A 22786-nucleotide genomic window follows, 5' to 3' on the forward strand; every position below is an offset into this window, starting at 1 on the left:
GAGAAGTTTCATATCCAATTGTTCTTGTTTAGTCTGTTCACAGAGTATTAGAAAGAAAAATAGTTTTTCAAGAGTTGATCTTTGACATGTTTCCTACTAGTTACTTTCATAAGCTTCATCTTCATCTTCGGCTTTTGATTTACCAGTCTTCCAGATAACTGTTGCTTTCTTTGAGGCAAATAATCAACTATATCTAGCAAAATCATTTTTTGCTTCTGTTTCGCAAAATAATCACACTCATATATGTATTGGCAATTTTGCTAGAAATCTTGTAAATAGAAAGTATTAATAAATTATGTAATGAGATAAATTGAAGATTAAAGTCGGTCCCTAACAAGTCACAAATGATAACATTAACAAGATTACTTTGCAATGGAGAACTAATTCCACAGAAAAAAGCCTAACAAATGAAAGCATTAACAGGATTAATTTGCAATGGATAACTAATTCCATAGAAAAAGCTGTTATCCTTCTTATACTCGTATCAAGTAGTGTTAATTTGTAATATGTATTGCACCCAAAAAAAGAGTAATGAGAATTCTTAATAATCAAACATCCAAAAAAATTACTCCATAAAAAAATAAAAATTGACGAGGTAAAAATTACTACTAAACACTTTATCAGTTATCATATACAATTAAAGTTTATTTTGAATTACAGAGTAATGTATGTGAACTATTTTCAGTCTACTAGGAGACGAGAATTATCATCTCATACATATAGAACCATTTTTTAACAATACATGGTTCGACCAACTTAAATTTTACAGAAGGAATGAACAGACGCAAATCATCCACTGAGATTTACAAGCGAAGATTTGTTATACATACAACTGCGAAGTAAGCTTACAAACATTGTGGTTAACATAAGGGGTTGTACACTTCAATTCATTCACATTAATCGACTTCGTTTAACTTCATTAGAAGCGACCTCCAGATCCCCAATGAAGAAAAGGATCCTCTCTAGGATCCCATAGCTGGGTCCTCCTGCCAAAGACCCTTCCTGGGTAAGTTCACCCTGTATGCTCAAAGTGGTGGCCTCCTGCCGCTTCCTCTGCCTCCTTGAACCCAAATAACGTTGAATTTCACCACGGTATATTAGGTAATAATCAGCTCCCTCCCTTATTATCTTCAATCCTCTGAAGAAATGACAAGACAGTCAACAGTATCAAATAAACACACTACCAAGGCTGCTGTATGCTAGCTTCTTTTCATTATAATTCCATTTTCGAAAACATGTAAAAACATAGGGTATATTGCAAGCAAAAACTAGAAATTAAAATATGGAATGGAACCATATAGCACTTCAAACTTACAATCCAACACGATCACAACGGTCTTGCACTATGTACACATCTTTCCATGACTTCGAATCAGTTGGAGTGTAGAACACAGCGCGATCTTCACCCCACCTCTCCTTGAAGAGGTCAGCCCATAAAATGTTATCTGAGCCCAAGACTTTCCATTTCCTGCAAACTTTACACCAAAGATCCACATTCACTCAACTGAGAGCACACCAGATAGAAGGGTACCCCTAAATAAAACACATATGCCCAATAAGGCCCCCTTTTTCTTTTCATCATACCTACTGACCAATGTTATTCAACCAAGTCTTGTGCTTTCTATCGAGCTAATAACCATAGAGGTATTCAACCATCATAAAAGCATAATTGCAGCCTAATTAAGTTTAGTGAGATCTATGTCCTCAATCTCCAGATAATGAGACAGTTCAGACCTGTCAAAAGAAATGGACAAAAAGGGGACGGGGATCCAAGGAAGGGAAGGGGTTTTTGCTCCTACTTCTTAATCTATTTGCTTACTTTATGAGCCATCCAGAAGAATTTAACTATTGGAATTTGCGGAGTATGAAACTATGAATTAGATGCATATTAGGTGCATAAACGGATGAATCGTGCTGACATAAGCCTTGTAATTTATCATAATAACAGTACTAAGAGACTAATGCTTTGTTTGGATAGCAAAGAAGGAAGGAAAAGAAGGGGAGGGAAAATGGAGGAAGGGGAGGGAAAAGAAAGGGAGGGGGAGGTGAGCTCCATTTTCCCTCCAAATCTCTCCAATTTTGGAGAGATTATGGTTATTAAAGAGAGAGGGAAAATGAATCCCTCCCCCTCCTTCCCCTTCCTTTCCCCAATCTTTTACCCAAATAAGAGATTTTGTCCCCCTCCATTTCTCTTCTCTTCTCTTCTTTTCCTTCCATTTCTTCCTATCCAAACAAAGTGTAAAGGAGGAGGGTGCTGTGCAACCTGCAAGACGTCCTCAAAATGAGAAGTCATGCCTAAAATATGGTTTCCTTGCAAGTAATAAACTAATATACATGTCATATACTACCTCCGTTACATATTATTTGCAACAATTTGACATAAAGTAGAGGGAAAAAATGTCTAATCGTTGCAAATAATATGTAACGGAGGTAGTATGTAAAAGAAGCGTGTAAATCTGAATGTTCGGCCACAGGCATAATTTAAAAGGTCAGCCTGCAAATTCGATTTCATATACATTTAAGCTTAATATACCTTAGACTCGAGTCTAGAACTCGAACAACACGAAAATCATGATGTGCAACCACACGCCACTTACCAAGGCAAAGGGCAACTAAGTCTCTTACAAAGCCACATAAAAAATTGGACAGGTATCTACATTGTTACTCTCAAGACAGACATCAGTAAAAAAAAAAAAAAAAAAAAATTAAAATTGGGCAGGTGTCTACATTGTTATTCATGAATCATGATGATAAATATGATAATTAAATTGGATCATATTTCTCAAGCAATCTAATTTCTTCCAAACTGATCATAACTTAATTCCCACAAAAAACATTATACAACATTCATCAACAAATAACTTCACAAAGATCTAAAATTGGCAATTATTTTAACAAATTCAGGTTCCTCAATTCAGATCTCTTAATCATACTGCCAAAGTCAACATTATAATTGCTCTAAATATATAAACTAGATCATCATAAATCACAAAATTACCATAAAATTAAACAATGAAAGGAAAATTGAGAGAATTCCCACATGAAAATGAGATAATTCCATTTGAAAAGTATTGGCCCAGGGAACTAACCTTGTTGAGCAGTTGACAAATTTTGATAATCCAAGAAACAGAAGATCTTAAGGCAAAGCTCGACTGGTAATTCCTCCATTAATGTTGCAAATCTCAAATTTCCGGATTTATCTTAAATTGGATGAGTTAAGAAAGAGATCAGAAATGACAACACTATTTCTTCATTTCTTTCCCAATTTGAGAGGATGAATTTAGGAACTTTCCATATAAATAGTGTTCAACAAATAGAAAATACTTACAAATCACGGTTAGTTGCTAACATTGTCCATTCAGATTTTCTAAAAGAGTTAAAAATTAATCTTATTTATCCTACTATTACACGTGTGGTGGAGAGAGGATGACATGTCATTTTATTTTATTTTATATTTTATCAAATTTTAAATTTTTATACGACATCCGTTTCATATTATTTGTAACGATTAGACATTTTCCCTTCTCTACTTTATATCGTTGCAAATAATATAAAACGAAGGTTGTATTTGTTCTTATTAGCTCGCCTTGACTTTGAAGATTAGGCCAATACGGGGCGTTCGATTCCCACATTTATATGAGTTTAGAATCAGAATGAGATTTAGTTATTTAGGTGGTATAATAACTACTACCTCCGTTACATATTATTTGCAACGATTTGATATAAAGTAGAGAGGAAAAATGTCTAATCGTTGCACATAATATATAACGGAGGTAGTATATAGGGTGGGCAATATTTAATATTGTTAGTCTATCATGTATCCACGTGTTTGGTTTTGTTTGGAATGAGCATTTTTTTTTTTTTTCTTTTTTTGGTGTTTAGAGAGCCACAAAGGCGGGTGATGAGAATCGAAGAGGAGATCTAACCACTTGAGATATCCCTCACTCTCAACACGGATACAAATTAGTTGAAGTAAATTCGTAGTTAAAATGGCAAAATAATGCATCACTTTTTTCCACTTGAACAAATTTACTAATGCTAATTTGCTACTAATTGCGAGTAATTCTGAAACCAACATCTGAAGCAAAGAGAACAATTTTCTGGAAAAGACAGAAAATGGAGCACCAAATTGACAACGAAGCTATTAAGAAGAGACCTGCTATCTTGGTTATCGGATCTCCCGGCGTCGGAAAGCGCACCATTCTCTCCAGTATTTCATCTTTCTCCTTCATTGTTGATTGTATTTTTATTAATTTGATCAGCTTAATTGCAAGTTTTTATTTTTTGGAAGAATTTCAATTGTTTTTGATCAATTGATGAATATCATGTGCTAAAATGTTCCAATTTGCAAGATTTTTGTAACTTATCATAATCGATCGATTTGAGGGTTTTTGTAGTTCTTCAATTGGGCGAATTTTAGGTTTTGGGTAGGTGGTAAATTGTGTTGATATTGTGAATTTGTGATGTTGGTGAATAAATTGATAACCTGGAAATCTGGAATTTTTATGTTGGGGTATTGATGAATGAATTTTTAGCAATTAGCGGACTTCAAAGCCAGCTATTATGAATGCAAATGAGTTTAAGTATATATGTAGTACTATGAATTAACCTAAATTGATACTTTTATGATTAATCAAGATCATTTTTCACTATTTCCTTCTGTCAAGGAGTAGTAATTTGACTCAGACTCGTTCCGAGTGTGAGTATGATTATTCTAGCAGCATGCTAGCATATGCATCATGTACTTGTATCCAAGTAGTCTTCTCGCAATGAGTTCGGGATCAGTTAAGAGATAGGTCATTTTTTTTGGTTTTATTCAACTTTTAAAGGGCTGTTTTTGTAGAAGAGTTTCTACTTACTGTTCGTGAAAGCTTCCATAGCATTGCAACGTTTCTTATAGACTGTCGTTGATGTGTATTGATAAATTGAGTGCAGATATAAGACTAATAAGAGTACCTTAAATTCATCTCAAGTCACTCTGTAAATGTTTACAATTATACCTCGTAAAACAACAAGTTAAAGGTTCAAAATGAATTCTTTCTTCTTGAATTACAATGCTAAATTGGTGCCTTTTCTCATACATATTCAATTCATGGTGTTGTGATAGCTGCTGCTAAACCTGTGAAATCCTGTTTTTGATATTGTGACTGTTACCGTTATAGCAATCACAGTTGTGATTTTTAATTCTATTGTTTTTTGTATTTTTTTTTCCAGCTCGATGCTCTTCTAGGCGTGTGTACTAATACCTGAGTGATTGACAGTGGTTTATGCTATTTGATACACTATTTTCGGAAGATGCTTAACTCATCTGAATCTTGTTATTGGTATATAACACAAGTACACAACCTTTTGTGAAGAACTAAATATCTATCATTTTGTAATAATTGTGGTATACTTTTGTTTTGTGATGAAGTATTGAGTTTTAGCTATTGATTATGAAATAACGTTATTCTATTATTAATTGTGAGTAAATGGCGTGCCATGTCTGTAAGCATTTTCAGTTTTTTACTAATATTTTTTTTCTTACTTCAGGACTATTGTCAGTGGATTATGAAGATGCTTTTGAAACACCATCTGAAGTACATATACAAGGGTATGCTGATTGAATACCATAATTCAGCATGTGGATAGAAATGTGCTATTATGAATATTATTTCCATCCTCAGAATCTTACATGCACATCTTAGGCATCTTTTATTCATCAAATATTATGTAAATGTTTCTACCATTTTTCATGTCGAACAGGTGGACTATTGACACAAAATATTATTCGGCTGATGTTGCTGTATGGATGGCTCACCTAAATGATGATATTCCCCCCAGTTCCCTGCCAGACATTCAGTTTGCTGCCATAATGATGGTTTTTGACATGAGCGAGGCATGCATCACTTACCTTTTTACTCTTTACCGATCAATTACTTTTATTATATATTTTCAAATATTGGCGCCAAAACTTCATGTGTGGCACATTTGTGTTTAACTTTATAATGTTGCTGAAATGACACTGCCTGATTTTACATTTTTCTGTTGTCGTTTTGTTATGCACTTGACAGCTATCTTCTCTTACTGCTCTCAAAAAATGGGTCTCTCATACTGATATTCAGAAATCTGATATCCTATTGTGTGTTGGAAACAAAGTGGATCTTGTTCCAGGTCACCCAGCTCATGCTGAATACAAAAGACATTTACAGAGGCTCAATGACCCTTTTGCTAGTTCAGATGTGGATTCATTAGAGTATGGAGTTTTTGAATCTGAGGGAAGTAGTCTATTGGGAAATGAAGAGCCATCATGCGATATTAAGAGATCTTGCTTGGAATGGTGCATGGAGTGTAATATTGAATATGTGGAGGCCTGCGCTTCTAATGCTGAATTTGATAAATGTGAGTATCTCGACCAGTTTTTATCAGGGAGTTGATAGCATATAGTGCGTGCTCATCTTTTGTGTCACCTTCTTACTGGTGGGTGGTTTCATTTACTGTCATTAAAAAATGCAGGAGAACTTAGACGATGTTGATGTTGTTGGTTTGATATTATTAATATTGATGAAAGAATGTACTCTGTGTTATATTATTATTTAAGATAAAGGAAACCTAATTAAGACAAAGTACAATACACTACAAAAGTACAAATACAAGATGAAGAGACTGTTAACATCTGATGCTACTTTAATAAATTGAGGTGTATGGAAACGTGAATCAGAGAAGTATATTAAGCAAAACTTGCTTATAAACAAACTCCCTATTGTATTATTCTCCTTGCCTCATTTATGAAAGGAGTGAGTGTAGATTAAGTCATGTCTAGTTGGCTAAATTCCTAAGACCATGTGTACCTATAAACCCCCTTTTGTAGTATTCTACTTGACTTGCTTTTGAAGGGATTTAAAATTTGTTCATGCCTAGCTTGCTAAAATCCTTAGATTAATGTGTTTTCTCCTTGGTTTCTATCAATATCAATTTGCCAGTACACTGGACACTACCCTTTTTTTTTTTTGGAGGGGGGGGGGGGGGGTGGTTGGTTTTTTAAGTAATAATTCAAAATTTGGAGGCTAACTTTAATATAGGTTAATTTAAGTTAAAAAAAAAAAAAAAAAAAAAAGATAGAGAGTCCATGTTAAAGGTGAACATTTTTGGCTAAGCACGACCCACGGTCCAGAGCACACAGTAACATGTCTGTGCCTTGCTTTTTTAATGCTAAGTTGTGCCAGTCATTTTTCATGCTCAGTTCTTCAATGCCCGGCTGTTGCTGTCTTTAGTTCTTTACTCCTATTGTGCCCAAAATGTGACCCACGGTCCAGAACACTCAATACCATTAAAAATGTGCTTGATTCCCGGGATTGTTTTCTGATTGAACTCTTCTTTGGTATAGAGAAGCTGGCAGGTGATGTTTCTGTTCTGTTTGGGCCTGGAGAAATTATATCAGAGGAGGTTAAGCTGTCATCACTTTGTAGGTGTTATTTTTAGGGTGTTAAGGGTGTTAGGAGGGGAAAAGGGGGCATGTGGTATCAAATACTAAGACTTTCCTGAGCTACCATTAGTCTGTCACATTGTTATGGGCCATGATTATGATGTGTGAACTTGCCCAAACAAGATAAAACAGGGGTGAGATGAGGAAACATAAGTAATTGTTTTATAATCCATAGTTGGTCTTTGGGAGAATAAAATGGGAATAAGTATAAATTGAAAGAAGAACTAAGAGGGTTTGTAATGCTTGTGAACAACTGCTTATAGAAGAAAAGAGACAAAGTGATTGGGGACCTAAGGATAGTGTTTAAGGAAAACAGAAATTATTGTTGAAAAAGTAAACCTTTTCTTTGAGACTAGAATTAAGTGGAAGGACTCAATGAATCCTGCATTTCATCTTAAGCTTTTGTATACAATATATATTAAAAATAAAAAAATAAAAAACACCATCCTACCATTTAATAAATTCTACCTTCTTTCTAGAGATCTAGAAGCACTTCTGCTACTTTCTATCTCCTTTTCTATTTTCCCCTAGCGCTCTTTTTTTACTTCCTCCATGAAATGAATTGCAGAAATGTGGAAGCATAGCGTACAGCATACTCTTAATGATGTCAGAAATATTGAGACCAGCTAACTTTCCAGCTATTTTATTGCGTCATCTGCAAATATGCAGTTAATTAACTATTTTTCTTTGTCAGGTTTATCCATTGATGGTGACTCGCAAGGAGTCGAACGGCTTTTCGGTGCACTTTCCGCCCACATGTGGTCTGGAATGGTTTTAAAATCTGGAAACAGAATTCTTGCACCAACTCTACCTGAAAGACAAGGTTCAAGTTTATCTGATTATATCTTTCAGTTTGCTTTTGTTAACAGTGTCTTAATAGCTGACCATTTAGTTTTTCTTTGCCTATAGATTCATCAGATGACGAATCTGAGTATGAAGCTGAGTATGAAGTCCTATCTGGTGGTTCAGCTGAACTATGGGATGATACAGAGGATGGCTGGGTGTCTGCTATCCCTCCTCCTAATGCATCTTCTGTTGAATCCGCTGACCTAAAGTCTGTTTCTGAAGCTGAAAGGGCTGAACCATCAACTGCGGCATCTTCTGAATGTAGAGATAATGTTGAGGAAGTAGAGCTTAAAGCAGGTGAGGCTTACAATGGTGATAACCTTGACAAGGGTGCACATCTGGAGCTTGAGGATTTGGAGCATTTAATGTCAGAAATTGCAAATATGCGCAGCAGCTCAAGGTTGATGCCTGATTTTCAGAGGCGAGAAATGGCTGCCAAGCTGGCCATGCAAATGGCTGCTCTCTTTGGGGATGACAGTGGTGATGAAGGAGTTGAGTAATAATAAGACGAAGAACAAACTCTGTAAACTTCAATGAAGGAAATGCAGAGGCAATGCTTTCTCCATGCAAGCACATCAATTATAAGACCTATGGATTATAATGTGTTATCATCTGGAGATTCATGAGAAGATTTGCTATACCGATTTTCTTGCACAGATGAGTAAGTTCTTTGGCCTCCCCCCCCCCCCCCCCCCCCTCTTCTCTCTCTCTCTCTCTCCGAGTTATTTATTATTTTTGAGTCGTATCCTACAAATGATAGTTTTTGAGTTATCATGAAATCTCCATGCTGTTGGTTGTTAGTCCATGAGGTTGTGATTTTGCCTGCTTTTTGGCTATTTTGTGTTAGATCCATGGCCTGCTTTTGGCTATTTTTGAGTTAAATCTTTTTAACTTTTGCAACTGCTTTATCTATATTAATCATCATGCTAGTGTAAATATATGTACTGATAGAATACATTGGCCAAAGTAATTTCTGACTAGTAAATTACAATGTACTTGTATTGTACTATAGTGCTTTGTGTATATGAGAATGTAAAATTACTAGAGTTTAAGAACAAGTTGAATCTGTTTCAAGCCTAATCTCTTAGAATTCAAGAATATTTATCTTAAATCTAGGGTGCATCCAAGGGTGTGTAAATTTTTATTTTTATTTTTTTTATTTCATCAATTTTGTTAAAAAAAAGTTAATAAACAAAACTTGGCGAGATAGATTTAAAATCAGAACTCGCCTCTGAAAAGCCCTGAGAAGAAAAAATAGAGAAAAATAAACAAAAAAAGAAAATCAGACAAAAGAAATAATGCTTGAAGCAAAAGTCAAGCTTGTGAGTTGTGACCCTTTGTTAAGTGTCAACCCGCCTTTTCATACTCACGCTGTAAACATGGACCCCCAGACCCGAAAATGCTTATAGTAGGGATATGCTGGATTTTGGGCCAGTCTTCGCCTGTTGGCTTCAAGTACCTCTCCTGTAGCTTCTTAGAGCAATTTTCAAGTGTAAGCGTCTTCAAGCTGGAAAGGTTGGTTGTCCACTCTGGTATGGCATTGAGGTCTTCACATCTGCTTACTGTTAGCTGTTCCAAGGTAAAACCTCTAAACTCCCCTGTGATTAATAATACCCACTTTATTTTGTCGACCTGCATATGCTTCAATCTGGGGAATGCCAGTTTTCGCTCAAGGAGATTATTCTGGGTGGGTTGTCTTGAATCTGCTTCACTATTTGAAATAATTCTCTTCCATCCCTTTAATTTAGGCATGTTCCGAAGCCAGAGATTCTCGAGTGATGGAAATAAGGGAGCATGGTGCTTATGCAAGATGTCGTTACTACTTTCATTGCTCCCAGAACAATTCTCAATATACTCTACATTGTCTAAATCTAAAAGATTCAGATTTTTAAGATGAGGAAGCCTCCCAAAGGAGCAAAGGTATCTGCAGCCTTCGCACTGGAGTATCCAAATGCTAACAAGATTCGGAAGCCAAAAGTGAAGGCGATCCAACATCCAGCTTGGTAACCTCTCTCCTGCATAACCATATATCAACAGTTCTTTTAAATTAGAATTGGGTTGGAGGCCTTCTATAACTATCTCATCATGTTTTAGGCTACCATCAATGAACTCTAAATTCAAGCCTAAAAGCTTATCTTTGCTCTTCAAGTTTGCTGCCTTAGCTTCTGAAACTGTATCCATTGACCTCCCAAAGACCCGTAATGTTAACTTTCCCATTAGATTTTTTAGGCTATTTAGCTCTGCTAACCCTCCTACACAGTCGGCCTTTGATCCGTTCTCTGAATTCTGCTCTCCTTGTATGAACATGTCGAGTGTTCGAAGATCTGTCAAGTTCCCCAACCCCTTGGGCATATGACTCAATGCATTACAGTATCCAACTGTGAGATGTCTCAACCTTACCAACCTACTCATGTCCTTTGGTAACTCTTCAAGTTTGTAGCAGCCAAACAAATCAAGTGACAACAAATTCACGAGCCTTGTGATTGAATTGGGGAGTTTAACCATAGGATTGTATGACAAATTGAGATAACGCAAGCACTGCAGCTCGCCAAGAGATCTTGGCACGATCTTTAACCCCAGCCTATGCAGGTCCAATACCCTCAAAGATTTAAGTCTCAAAATTGATCTATCATTGATTGACAAATTCTTTAGTGTCAATTTACAGTGCCTAGACACTACTAAAAGGAATGATTGCAGATGTTCAGTTCTGAATAGAGAGGAAGGGACTACCCAAGATTCTGATATTGTACCACCAAAAGACAGATGACGAACTTGTTCATCAAATTCACGTGTGTCTGAATCTGCCATCTTATACCTGAACCCAGAAACAGAGAGCACGAGATCGTGCATCATGTTATGCATTGTCAAACGGACTCCAGTGCCAAAGTCATAGGTTTGTTCTATCTTGAAAAAGCCACAGTTTACCAGGTTGAGCATGTATGCGCTAGCTGCTTCCTCCAAGCTTTGGCTTCTATACTGAGGCACAACATATCCTAAGGAGATCCAGAGACGAACCATCTGATCTTCATCATATACAAAACACTTTGGGAACAAGGAACAATAAGCAACACAAAGTTTTTGCCTTGCATCCAGCTGATCGAAGCTAAGTTTAAGTGTCTGTATGACATCACGCCCATAGGAGGAGAAATGTTTAAGTTGATCATCTCTGAAGGTCTTCCATTCCTGAAGTGTTTGTTTACCCGCTAAGAGGCCTCCTATACTGCGTATAACAAGTGGCACATTCATACACATTTTCGCAATCTCCTCCCCTATCGCTTCAACACCCGGCTCTTGCCACTGCGTAAATGCTATCTTTTGAAAGAGAAGCCAAGAGTCACGTTCTGTTAAATCCCCTAGCATATAAGGGCCAGCTGAGTCCATTATACCAGCAACTGTTGGAAAACGCGTGGTAATGAGAACCTTACTTCCCTTGGCCCCAACAGCTAGCAAGTTCCTCAGCTTTAGCCACTTCAGCCTCAAACCATCTTGCTCACATATGTTGTCCAAAACAAGCAGATACTTCTTCCCGCCGATTACTGTAAGGAACTCATTGTAGAGCCTATCTACCTTGCGACTGAAAGGCATTTCGTCAGAACTAGACTCTAATATCTTCTCCACCACCTCTTTGACATCGAAATTTTGATTTGCAGAAACCCAAAACTGAACATCAAAACAACCTTTCAGTCTTTCATCATGGTAAACATACTGAGCCAATGTAGTTTTTCCCACTCCTCCAATGCCAACAATGGAGGCAACAGAGAGAGTCTCTGAAACAAGCGAGTCTGAGTCATCAGAGAGTATGCTGACTATGCTGTCCCTATCTCCATCTCTTCCGATGACCACATCAGTGATAACCTGAGACCATGTTGCATCAGTGCTTAGTGCCCGTGCTTGGGTTACAGGCGGTATGCTAACTATGGCACCAAACTGAGCATGATCTCTGGCAATGCGTTCAAACTTCTTGATGATACCCTTGAGTTTCTTAGCATCTCTCAAGGGAGTAACAAGAGGATTTGATTGAGAGAAGAATGAACGTACTGCTTTAACGAACTTGTTTCCGTAAATAATTTCTTGCTGTTTGGCTCTAGCTGTTTTGTCATCTAAGAAATCATCTAACTCAGCCAGTGCATGATTGAGCTTGTCAAGCACGTCTCGTTGCGAATTACTCCAAGACTCCAAGGAAGCAGCATCAAGAAATGTAGCTTCAATGGTAGTCTTAAGCTCCTGAAGCCTTTTGATGTGGGAATCCAGATCCTTTGCAAACAAGATTTGTTTGTATGCTCCGGAACCTAGTTTTTCCACAATAACTGACACGACTTCAGCCATTATCGCTTCAGCCATCTCACTCTCTCTAGTTCAGTTGTTTAATAACAAAAATAAAAATATTGTTAGCTGTTGATTGCTGGTGGATGAGAAACGATGTTTCTGTATCCTGGTTATGGTTGTGGTTATGAAGGCTTTGTAAGACTTATTAGCCATCCAGGTGTATTATTGCAGATTTGGATGTTGGAACCTTGCATTCCTCCAAGTCAACAAAAGGGTTGCTTAGCTAGCATGGTTTACGGACGCGTGTCACATGATATTATGGCATTTTATAGCCCCGAATTTAATTTGAGAAGATATTATGTGAATCCAGATTTACAGGTGGGCTGATAAAAGTTATTGAACACTTTATATATGTTTAAACATTTTTGAAATTTAGATACAAGTATTTGGACATTTTTTAATCGTTTGGGAAATTCTACCATGTAACCTTTTACTCTTTTAGTACTGCGATTTCCACATTGTACCCCCTCTTTTAGTATTAAGATTTGTCTCAATTTGCGTGTTATTAGTATTTGATTACTCAATTTTGTACTCCGTATTGCATTTATTTGTTCTGGATATTTACTTAGGGTCGTCGACTGAAGTGAACTGAACTGAATATTTTATGAAAGAAGGAAATTAAAAACTGAACTAAACTAAACTATACTTATTAAAACTGAACTAAACTGAAAATAAGGAGAGCAGGCCCTTAGTAGTTTAGACTCACATACGGTATTATTCTTCACAAAATGTGTGGTATATATTAAAGCAGTGCTCCAACAAAAAACCTCAAAAATAGTTTGAAAAGTCTACTGAATAAAAAATTAAATCAGTGATGTCACTTCACGGTGAGGCTAATTTCTACAAGGAAGACTAATTTGGCATCACCGCATGAGCCTATCCTAATCTTTAATGTAAAAACAAGACTTTTGAGTATAATATTTTGGACCATGAGATGCTTAGATGTGATACAGCTTAGAGACTTTTCCTGTGATTAGAAGTGTACATTGAAAGAGCATTAAAGAAGGGATAAGAGTTGATCAAAGCTAGACCTATATAATCCTTCAACAAGTCCTTGAAGCTTTCATTCACAAACCACGATATCAGCTTCTAATCACTGCCCTTTCTTATTTCCATTACCCTGCCTTTACGTGAATTGAACCAAACATTCTCGTAACTTAATTTTTGTTTCTTTTAAACTTCTCCTATAATCCTTCAACCACTTCTCAAGCTTTAATTCATAAACTAAAAATCATTGCCCTTTCTTATTTCCTTCCTCTAATTACCTTACGATAACCAAACATTGTCGTAGCCTAACTTTTGTTTCCTTTAAACTTCTCCAATAATCCACCCCTCAAAAAAAAAATAAAAATAAAAATAAAAATAAAAATAAAAATGGCTGAAGCAGTACAGACTGCAATAGTTGATCTTGCTGTGAAAAAATTGATTAACAAAGGTTATGGAGCAATCAATTATGTAATGGACCTCGAATCCGAGCTGAAAAGGCTTGAGAATACAAGGACCCTCATTGAAGCTGCACTCCTTGATGCAGATTCATTGTCGGAGCAATACAGTCATACTGAACAAGACACTCTGGAGAAGCTCAGTTGTCAGCTAGATAGGTTGGTTGACTTGTTGGATGTAAGAGCTTCTAGAGAATTGCAGAAACAAGTCATGAGTGGATGTCATTTCACAAAAGAGTTACGCTCTTTCTTCTCTGCATCAAATCAGCTTGTTGCACGATTTAAAGATGCTCGGAAAGTTGAGGATATTAAGAATAAACTCAGTTCCATTGCAATAGACCATGCTATGATCGGTCGCATTTGCAGCTTGCCAACTCAGGCAAGAAGTATACAAAGTGCCGAGTCATCTCATATAGTTACCAATTTGGTTGTTGGGAGGGACAGAGAGAGGGACCAAATTATAAGCGTGCTGTCTGAGTACTCCGTGATGATGGCTTCAGAGACCCTCTCTGTTGCCTCCATCGTTGGGATAGGTGGAATAGGGAAAACAACATTGGCTCGGTATGTGTATGATGATGAAAGGATGAAGCGCTGCTTTGATGTTAAATTTTGGGTTTTAGTAACTCAGGATTTTGATATTAAAAAGGTGCTGCTGGATATTATAACATCATGTGGTGCAGGGGAATTGCCTCGCAATCTGTGCAACATGGATCAATTGTATCATCACTTTCGACGAGCAATTAGTGGGAAGAAATTTCTGCTTGTTCTCGATAACATTTGGGATCATGTTAGTCTGAGGCAGAAATGGGTTGATCTGAAAGACCTGTTATCAGCACATGCTAGAGGTGGAAGTCGGGTCCTCATTACTACACGTGATTATAAAGTTGCCGGAATCATGGGCACCCTGAATTCTTACATGCTTGGGGATTTATCAAACAGTGACACTTGGCTTCTCTTTCAAAAGATTGCTTTTACACCGTGGCAGGAGCCTGGTGTAAAAGCAATTGGGAAGGAGATCGCTGAAATGTGTCCAAAAGTGCCCCTTGTTATACGAAGTATAGGAGGCCTCTTAGCAGGGAAACCTACTCTTCAGGAATGGCGTGCTTTTAGAAATGATCAGCTTGATAATTTTGCTTCCTATGGGCGTGACATCATGCATACGCTTAAATTTAGTTTTGACCAATTGGATGCACGATTGAAGCTTTGTCTTACTTACTGCATCTTGTTCCCAAAGGCAAATGAATTCATAGATGATGGCCTAGTCCATTATTGGATTGCTTTGGGATATATTAAGCCACAGTATAGTAATCAAAGCTTGGAGGAAGCAGGGCTAGAATATATAATCAACTTGATTAATTGTGGCTTTATGCATCATGAGCATCATGGAAGGTTTATGCCAAAAGTAATACGTATGCACGATGTAATGTATGAGCTCGTTCTCTCTCTAGCTGGGTTCAAATACAAGGTGCTAGATTCAAACACGTATGAAATTGACAAAAGGGTTCGTCATTTGTCTTTCTGGAAAATGATAGGGAGCTCAAATAGGCAAATGCCTTCTTCAGTACCCAAAATCAAGCACCTACAATCATTCATCATAGGCAGTAGTTCTCTGTCTTCAACCCTAACGGTGAGTAATTTGAATAAATTAATATCAACATTTGAATGTTTAAAAGTATTAGACCTGGATGGGATGGGGATAGAGAAATTGCTAGAATCCGCAGGTGAATTAATCTGCTTGCGATATCTAAATTTGTCTAGAACTGAAATAGTGAAACTCCCAAATTCAATCACACATCTAGTGAATTTACAATCACTCTACTTGAAATCTTGTTCTTTCCTTGAGAAGTTGCCCAGGAATATGTGCAAGTTGGTGAATCTGAGACACCTTTTGTTGGGCGGGAGTGAGAAGTTAAGGCATATGCCTATGGGATTGGGGAATTTGACAAATCTTACAAATTTGGATGTGTTTATAGTGGGTGAACAGACTAAATCAGAGGATAATATAATGGGTAGATTATCAGATCTAAATCAGCTGAACAATCTAAGAGGACGATTGCATATTGAGGTTCGTAGGGAGTCAAAGTATATAATGTCATCTGAGATCAGTGCTGTAAATTTGAAGATGAAAGAGAACCTCAAAGAGCTAATTATAAGTTTCAAGAATGGCACAAAAGAGGATGAGAGGGTGTTAGAATGTCTCCAGCCCCCTTGTAATCTAGAACTACTCCAAATAAGTGGGTATGGAGGGGAGAGGTTACCAGGTTGGATGGGCGATCATCAGTTGGAGGATCACCTTCCTAATTTGGAAGAACTTAGATTTACAGGATTTAAAGCATGTAAGAACCTGTTCTCTTTAGGAAGGTTCCCTTGTCTGAAAATTCTACGTCTTGAAAACTTAGATGAAGTGGAGTATATGGAGGACAACACCAGCACTGGTAGCAGAAATGCTAACAACATCGTGGATGAGTTGCCCCCAGCTTCCTTATTTCCCAGCCTTTATCACTTGACACTAAAAGGAATGCCAAAATTGAAGGGATGGCGGAGGATGCAATCAAGTAATGAGCAATATTCAACAGGGGATCTCCAAGTTCAACAGCAGCAGCAGCAGCAGCAGTATCAACATCCTAAATTAGAATATCTAAAAGTGGACAATGTGGAATTGGCGATTACAATTTCAAGGCAGGGGGGCTTCACTTCTATTAAAAGTCTTCGTATTGAATTTGATGACATTGGTGAGCAACCTCATCAGCAACAAGAAGCTCCTACCCTCCAAAATAAGTATTTATTCTTTCCCAACTTAGAGTGTCTATGTCTACAGCATTTGGACGAGGCTGAGATTCTCTCGGAAAGCTTTCGATCATTATCCACCCTAAAACACATATCAATAAGTGATTGTAGAAAGCTTAAGGCAATACCAGAATGGATTGACAGCCTCACCTCCCTAAAAACACTTCTTTTGTTCAACGTATCAAGATTGGAATCACTGCCACAGCAAATAGCAAACCTCCCAAACTTGAATAAACTTGCAATTGGTGGATGCCCCATACTTATGGAGAGGTGCCAGAGTCCAAATGGAGAATACTGGCCCCTAATTCAACATATTCCTAATCTACACATAGATTCATAGTTTTCATTGTACTAGCTTCCCAACTCAGCTTTCAATTATTTTCTAATTTTCTTTTCTACCCCAACCCCCTTACTCCTCGTGTTTTTCTAATTAGGAATTCTTGTTACCATGTATGATAATTATCAAATATAGAAATTACTTGTAATGTTTTTTTCATACTTCAAATAATCTTAATCTCTTTTTTAACAAACAAGTGCAATTTGTACACATAGATGGACACAACACACAAGTGTGGATGAAAAGAGTGATTGAAACACCAAGCCGAGTGAGGTTGCAAGTGGGACAAATTTACCAATAATAGTATAGAAGGCATCCATTTTTAATTTTTAGAAGCAATGTTCTAGGAAAAGAAGAGTATGATCAGTGTTTTAGCCTTTTGGCCTGTGTACAATTACAAATACATTAAAAAAAAAAAAAAAAATAGCCTTATAATTTACCGTTGGCGTTTATTATATGAAGCAATCAGTTTCTCCCTTATACCCAATGATTCAAATGAGCTTCTACTCTTATTTCTATATAAACTATTACGAAAATACGACTGAATTATAAATGTTTAAAGAAAAATATAATAAATCTTGATTCCTCTCATTAGATTAATTGAGCTAAAATGATAGACATGATATTAAATATGCTAATTAACTTCATAGCTACAATAAAAAAGATTTCGCTATTATCTTTCCTCTCTTCTAGCCTCTCTTTCCTCTCTAAAACCTTAGCCTCCATTGTTGAATTTTGAAGGGGCTTCCATCGGATTTACCGGTGGAAAGCCCCAATCATTGTTTCTTTTGTGCTTTTTCATTCTCTTGTTTTAGATTTTTAATAACTCTTCCTCTTCTAGGAGGAATATTTCTCCCTCGAAAGACAAGGTTTTTCTTCCTCTTTAGGAGGATTTGGCTCCTTCGAAAGATCGGGTTTTTCTTCTCTCTTTTGAGGGAAGATTTGCTTTTTTATTTCATGGATTGCTATAGAGTTGTTTCATGGGTAAAATTTTGTGCGGGATTGAAAAAGAGATTAATATTTCAACAACAATCTAACGAATCAGACGGAAATTTTCTGCATGGCTACAACAGATCGATAGACCCCCTCGCCAAAGAAGGCTGTAAATCACAGGGGTATGAAGAATGCACAATTTGCAACAACGATCGTAGCTTTGCTTACGGAATGTTTTTATTTGATTCAATTATTATGTATTTGTTAGATCTAAATCTCTTTGTAGATGTCGTATGACTTATTTATGAATCAATTTTATTTCAAAAAAAAAAAACAATAAATTTTTGTTAAATATAGAGGAATATATGAGTGAATTTTATTCAGTGTGTATATTTTCCATCTGTTACGGGATATATATATATATAGACTATCTAAGGATTCATCGGATAAGATCAAATACCCGTCTCTAGAGAATAGATAGTACATGGATAATAGTCATCCACTTATACATCTATATCATAACAATCCCCCTTGGATGACTTATTGAAGATCGTGTTTCGTTAAAACCTTATTAGGAGAAACCCTGTGGGATAAAAACCTAATGAAGGAAAAAGAGTACAACAATCTTTGTAATACGCTCGAGATGCTGCCTCATTAAAAACCTTGTCAGGAAAACCCAATGTGGGACAAAACCGTGGTCAAGGGAAAAAGAGTGCAGCGCGTATTTTCTCCCCCTGATGAATACATAACTTGAGTTGATCTTCTTATGCAATGAATTCAATATAGTTGAATGTCTTATCTCATGTAGATTGATATCATTCCTTGATCTTGAATCCTCCTAAATTGGCGTTGCAGCTTCAAGTCTTCAATGATGTGTTGTGTCTTCAATTTACAATACTTGCGATAATAAAATTCATGTGCTCACATTTATAATATTTGAAGCTCGTTGTTTAAAGTTGCCTAAAACATCAAATTTATGCCTTCTTCCGGAGGTCATATTTTGCATTTGAAAATTAATGATCAACATTTGATTAAATATTCATTAATAATAATCCGATAACATGCAATGTAATATCATCGATAGATGTTGGTATCGATAGATGCATGTTGGTGTCTAATAAATCTTATATGAATTAGTAGTGCAACATATATAATTGCATACTCTGTTTATGGTTCTGCTGGACCATAAGAAAACGTTCTCACGCATAAGTATCCTGTTGTTATATTATTTGTACATCTCATATATAGTTGATACGAGAGTTCCCTTATAAATATCAATAATAGATCGCACTAACTCTTACATGCTCAAACTTCAGGTTGAGATGTCAATGATTTAATCATATAGACTTTTAGGAGTTTGATAATAAGTACACATTCAAAATACATAATTCGTAGGGCTAGGTATTTAGATACGTCGTATATAAGTTCTTCGAGAACTCTTCTTACATGATTATTCATTCATAGCATTCTATTAAATCGACGCCATATATAGTTTCATCACAATTATAAGCCCATTTGAATATAAATATCTCATTCTAATCTTCCATCAAAGTTGTATATGCACCTTACTATACTTTTAACGTATACTCACATATGTCATATACCATAATTATTGTATGGAAACTTGTACATGCAATATGAAATATAAAACTATGACAGGATATTATATAAACAAAATATACGATGAGTAATGCATTAAACAATTTCTTACACATGCAATGTGAAAACTATTAACCTATGACTTACTAATGCAGACGAACATAATAAGACTCAAAATAATGCAAGACACTGTATAGTGTGGATTTAATATCCATATTCTATTGGACTTCTGGTCCACGATAAATTTTGATCATCATAACTATGTCGACATCAAAATGGACATATATTTGAGATCCCTTATTTACTATTCCATTATTTTACGCATATGCGTTTTATTCATCGGTTCCATTATATACCGGTATCATTATATTCTTTGAAATTCAATTTTCATTTGCGTGCTATCTTACAATAATGATATCTGAATATATCTTCAATTGGTACCATTACATAACTTTTCTCATATCATAGGCCATCTATTATAGTTCAGATATCTATATCGCCTATTTTTGCGGTAATTTATACAATGATATTCATATATTATAATTACACTTTACAAGTATTAACTGCACTATCTTGTCATATATCACATATTTATATTGGAACCGATTACACAACCTACACTTCAGGTGTAGTGATTCAAAGAAAATTAGCAAGATATTTCTCAATGTATCAGTTTACCAAAATTGGCACATAAAACTATAAATTATCTTTATAGGGATCAACTAATTATAATCTTACAATTTTGCCAAATTACTCCATTTCTTCTCCCCCTTAAGTTGGTAAAATATCTCAAATATTGGGGCGTCGAATTATTCACCAACTTAGTACATTATTTCATGTGCAAAAAGATTTCATTATATATATAGGAGGAATTTAATTATTTATTTTTCACAAAATTCCTCTCATAGAAAAGTTATATTCACCAAACTTTTTTATCTCTTCTAGAGAACATTTTATAGGAAAATATACTTTCTTAATTAATTTATAATGCGCATTGCACATGTTAATAAATCTTTCATAATTTGTTCTCTTCTGGAGATCAATATCAGTGGGGAGACATGTATTGTGCAGTTGTCTATCTAACTTTCTTATTTATTATGTGCTGACATACGATAGCCCCAATCAAGAGAATTGTTATACAAACATAAACTTGCTTGTAATTTCAGTAGATGGTGATCTTCTGGATCACTATACTAATTACTCAAAATTTCAACATACAACTCGTATTTGGTGAGCTTCTGGTCACCTTATAGTTGACAAGGTTATTCTAGTAAACTTCTGGTCACCAATTACTCTTACATTAAAAAAAAATTATTCAAACTAATATAACATCTCTGGACTTTTCCTTCAACACAAACTATTAATAATTACAATCAAATATAGCTCAATCTCAATGTTATGTATTGCCTTCAATTCATTTTATATATTTAACATGAGAGAGCGTCAGCACATTTTTCCTTTCATTTCAAATGAAACTTCTGGTTTCCAAAACGGGTAATTATCAAACCCGGATGACCTAATTTAATTATCACATCGAATCATTTTGTCTAAATTTAAATTATGGTCAGTTTTCCAATACTAGTGATCACTTTACTAGACGACTATATACATGGCCATGAATATGATGTGATATATATAAGAACACTAACATGTGTGTCTTTTTATACTTGGAAAGACAATAAACCAATATGTTATCAAATAACAACTCATATTCTACTGGAGTTTTAAGTATAATCTTAATACATGCTAATCATGTTGGACATTTTACACTCTTCTTGAGCATTTTATACAATCAATTTTATTGGACATATTTCCCTTTTGGAGATCGATTAGAAATGCATAACTTTTCCGAACATTTCAATGTCAATTATTTCTCTGTTCGTCTTCAGAGGATTTTTATCATTGTAACTTGTTAGTATACCACGCTTCAGGCGTGCTTCAGATTCATTAATAATCGGTATTGTCCTTCTAGGACATCAAATTTAATTGGAGCATTTATAACTAGTATATAGCCATGACATTTATTCATATCCATCTTCAGGATGGTATCATGCTAAATATTTTATTATCATGTGGCCACCTTTATGTTTAAGCTAACTAGTTGTTGGTGCGCGCGCAACGCGCGCGCCCCCCCAACGTTGTGCTATGAATGACGTCAACGTTGTTTTGATGCAGCGATTTAGCTAGGCGTGACGTCAACGGTGTTTTGATGCAGCGATTTAGCTAGGCGTTATAATGTTTATAATATGGTTTAAACTATGAATGTACATATATACAATGTAGCTGTTGGTTAAAGGCATTGCATGTATCATTTGATTCTTGTTTGTTTTTAGCATAAAGGGATGAGGAATATTGCAGTATACATTTTGTTTGGAACTACGCACTGCTATTTTATATCAGTGCTATAAAGGAATATTAATCATTTGTAAGTTGAACTATGGGCAAAATAAAACTGTGAAATATTTGTCTTACTGTGAGGCTAGCATTACAAGCATAGACGTTGAGATATGTGTTTCCTAATTAATTAGGTTTTTAAAATTCATTTAATGCTTTTGTAACTTGAGTCTTTTGAGCTCCATAAGGTTATATATACTCTTGTAACGTAGGTCTTGGATATTGTTTTCAAACAAATCTTACATATATTCTCTGGATATCTAAAGTGCAATGGGTGAAGCTCCAATGTCATTCACCATTCGCGTGGAAGCAGAAACTCGAGAGAAACTGGTAGGACAAAACTAAGGGTTTGTTGAATTCGGTATTTAGCATATTTTGTCTGGGGTTTTTTCTTTGATTTGTTTTTTCCTGAGGATGTTTTGTTGTGATATGTTTTATGTTCTGATTTTGAAATTGAAAAGGGTTATTTATTAATTGTGGTGTATGTCCTCTTGTGTTTGTTTTTGTTGGCTGAGGAATTGCAATAATCCTTTGAATTGTGAATTTTAGGGTTGTTGTGATATATTGCTTGTAAACCTGCTGTTTTAATTTGGGCGTAATAAAGTATGATATTGGTGATTGGTTTTGCAATGTGAATTTGTGCGGGATGAAGGATGA

The 22786-nt window shown here is 35.8% G+C and overlaps 4 protein-coding genes across 4 annotated transcripts; 2 read left to right on the plus strand and 2 right to left on the minus strand.

Moving 5' to 3' along the window:
• Positions 1-587: 587 nt before the first annotated feature.
• On the minus strand, positions 588-3334 carry LOC145631643 (uncharacterized). The gene is made up of 3 exons (XM_081683765.1): positions 3090-3334; positions 1316-1475; positions 588-1138 (listed from the first exon to the last, which is right to left on the minus strand). Exons 1-3 carry the CDS (start codon positions 3166-3168, stop codon positions 892-894), a joined length of 486 nt encoding a protein of 161 aa, XP_081539891.1. The 5' UTR covers positions 3169-3334; the 3' UTR covers positions 588-891.
• Positions 3335-4002: 668 nt separating this feature from the next.
• On the plus strand, positions 4003-9342 carry LOC145631642 (uncharacterized). The gene is made up of 6 exons (XM_081683763.1): positions 4003-4210; positions 5533-5593; positions 5746-5878; positions 6054-6381; positions 8160-8288; positions 8375-9342. The coding sequence occupies exons 1-6, from the start codon at positions 4117-4119 to the stop codon at positions 8809-8811; spliced, it is 1182 nt and encodes a 393-aa protein (XP_081539889.1). The 5' UTR covers positions 4003-4116; the 3' UTR covers positions 8812-9342.
• Positions 9343-9441: 99 nt separating this feature from the next.
• LOC145631640 (disease resistance protein RGA2-like) lies at positions 9442-12652 on the minus strand. The gene has a single exon (XM_081683761.1). The coding sequence runs from the start codon at positions 12650-12652 to the stop codon at positions 9659-9661; it is 2994 nt and encodes a 997-aa protein (XP_081539887.1). The 3' UTR covers positions 9442-9658.
• Positions 12653-14011: 1359 nt separating this feature from the next.
• LOC145631362 (disease resistance protein RGA2-like) lies at positions 14012-17206 on the plus strand. Its single transcript, XM_081683433.1, has one exon. It carries the CDS (start codon positions 14012-14014, stop codon positions 17204-17206), a length of 3195 nt encoding a protein of 1064 aa, XP_081539559.1.
• Positions 17207-22786: the final 5580 nt, after the last annotated feature.

The sequence above is a fragment of the Chenopodium album genome, chromosome 5, assembly GCF_948465745.1.
Source record: "Chenopodium album chromosome 5, dcCheAlbu1.1, whole genome shotgun sequence".
Taxonomy (NCBI): domain Eukaryota; kingdom Viridiplantae; phylum Streptophyta; class Magnoliopsida; order Caryophyllales; family Amaranthaceae; genus Chenopodium; species Chenopodium album.

Excerpts from the sequence above, each read along its gene's own strand:
- LOC145631640 (XM_081683761.1), bottom strand. The coding sequence starts at position 12,652 with ATGGCTGAAGCGATAATGGCTGAAGTCGTGTCAGTTATTGTGGAAAAA.
- LOC145631643 (XM_081683765.1), bottom strand. The coding sequence starts at position 3,168 with ATGGAGGAATTACCAGTCGAGCTTTGCCTTAAGATCTTCTGTTTCTTG. Across the intron at positions 1,476-3,089 it reads TTTGTCAACTGCTCAACAAG|TTTGCAGGAAATGGAAAGTC; the intron begins GTTAGTTCCCTG and ends TTTGGTGTAAAG. Across the intron at positions 1,139-1,315 it reads CGTTGTGATCGTGTTGGATT|AGGATTGAAGATAATAAGGG; the intron begins GTAAGTTTGAAG and ends TCATTTCTTCAG.
- LOC145631362 (XM_081683433.1), top strand. The coding sequence starts at position 14,012 with ATGGCTGAAGCAGTACAGACTGCAATAGTTGATCTTGCTGTGAAAAAA.
- LOC145631642 (XM_081683763.1), top strand. The coding sequence starts at position 4,117 with ATGGAGCACCAAATTGACAACGAAGCTATTAAGAAGAGACCTGCTATC. Across the intron at positions 4,211-5,532 it reads AAAGCGCACCATTCTCTCCA|GACTATTGTCAGTGGATTAT; the intron begins GTATTTCATCTT and ends TTCTTACTTCAG. Across the intron at positions 8,289-8,374 it reads AACTCTACCTGAAAGACAAG|ATTCATCAGATGACGAATCT; the intron begins GTTCAAGTTTAT and ends CTTTGCCTATAG.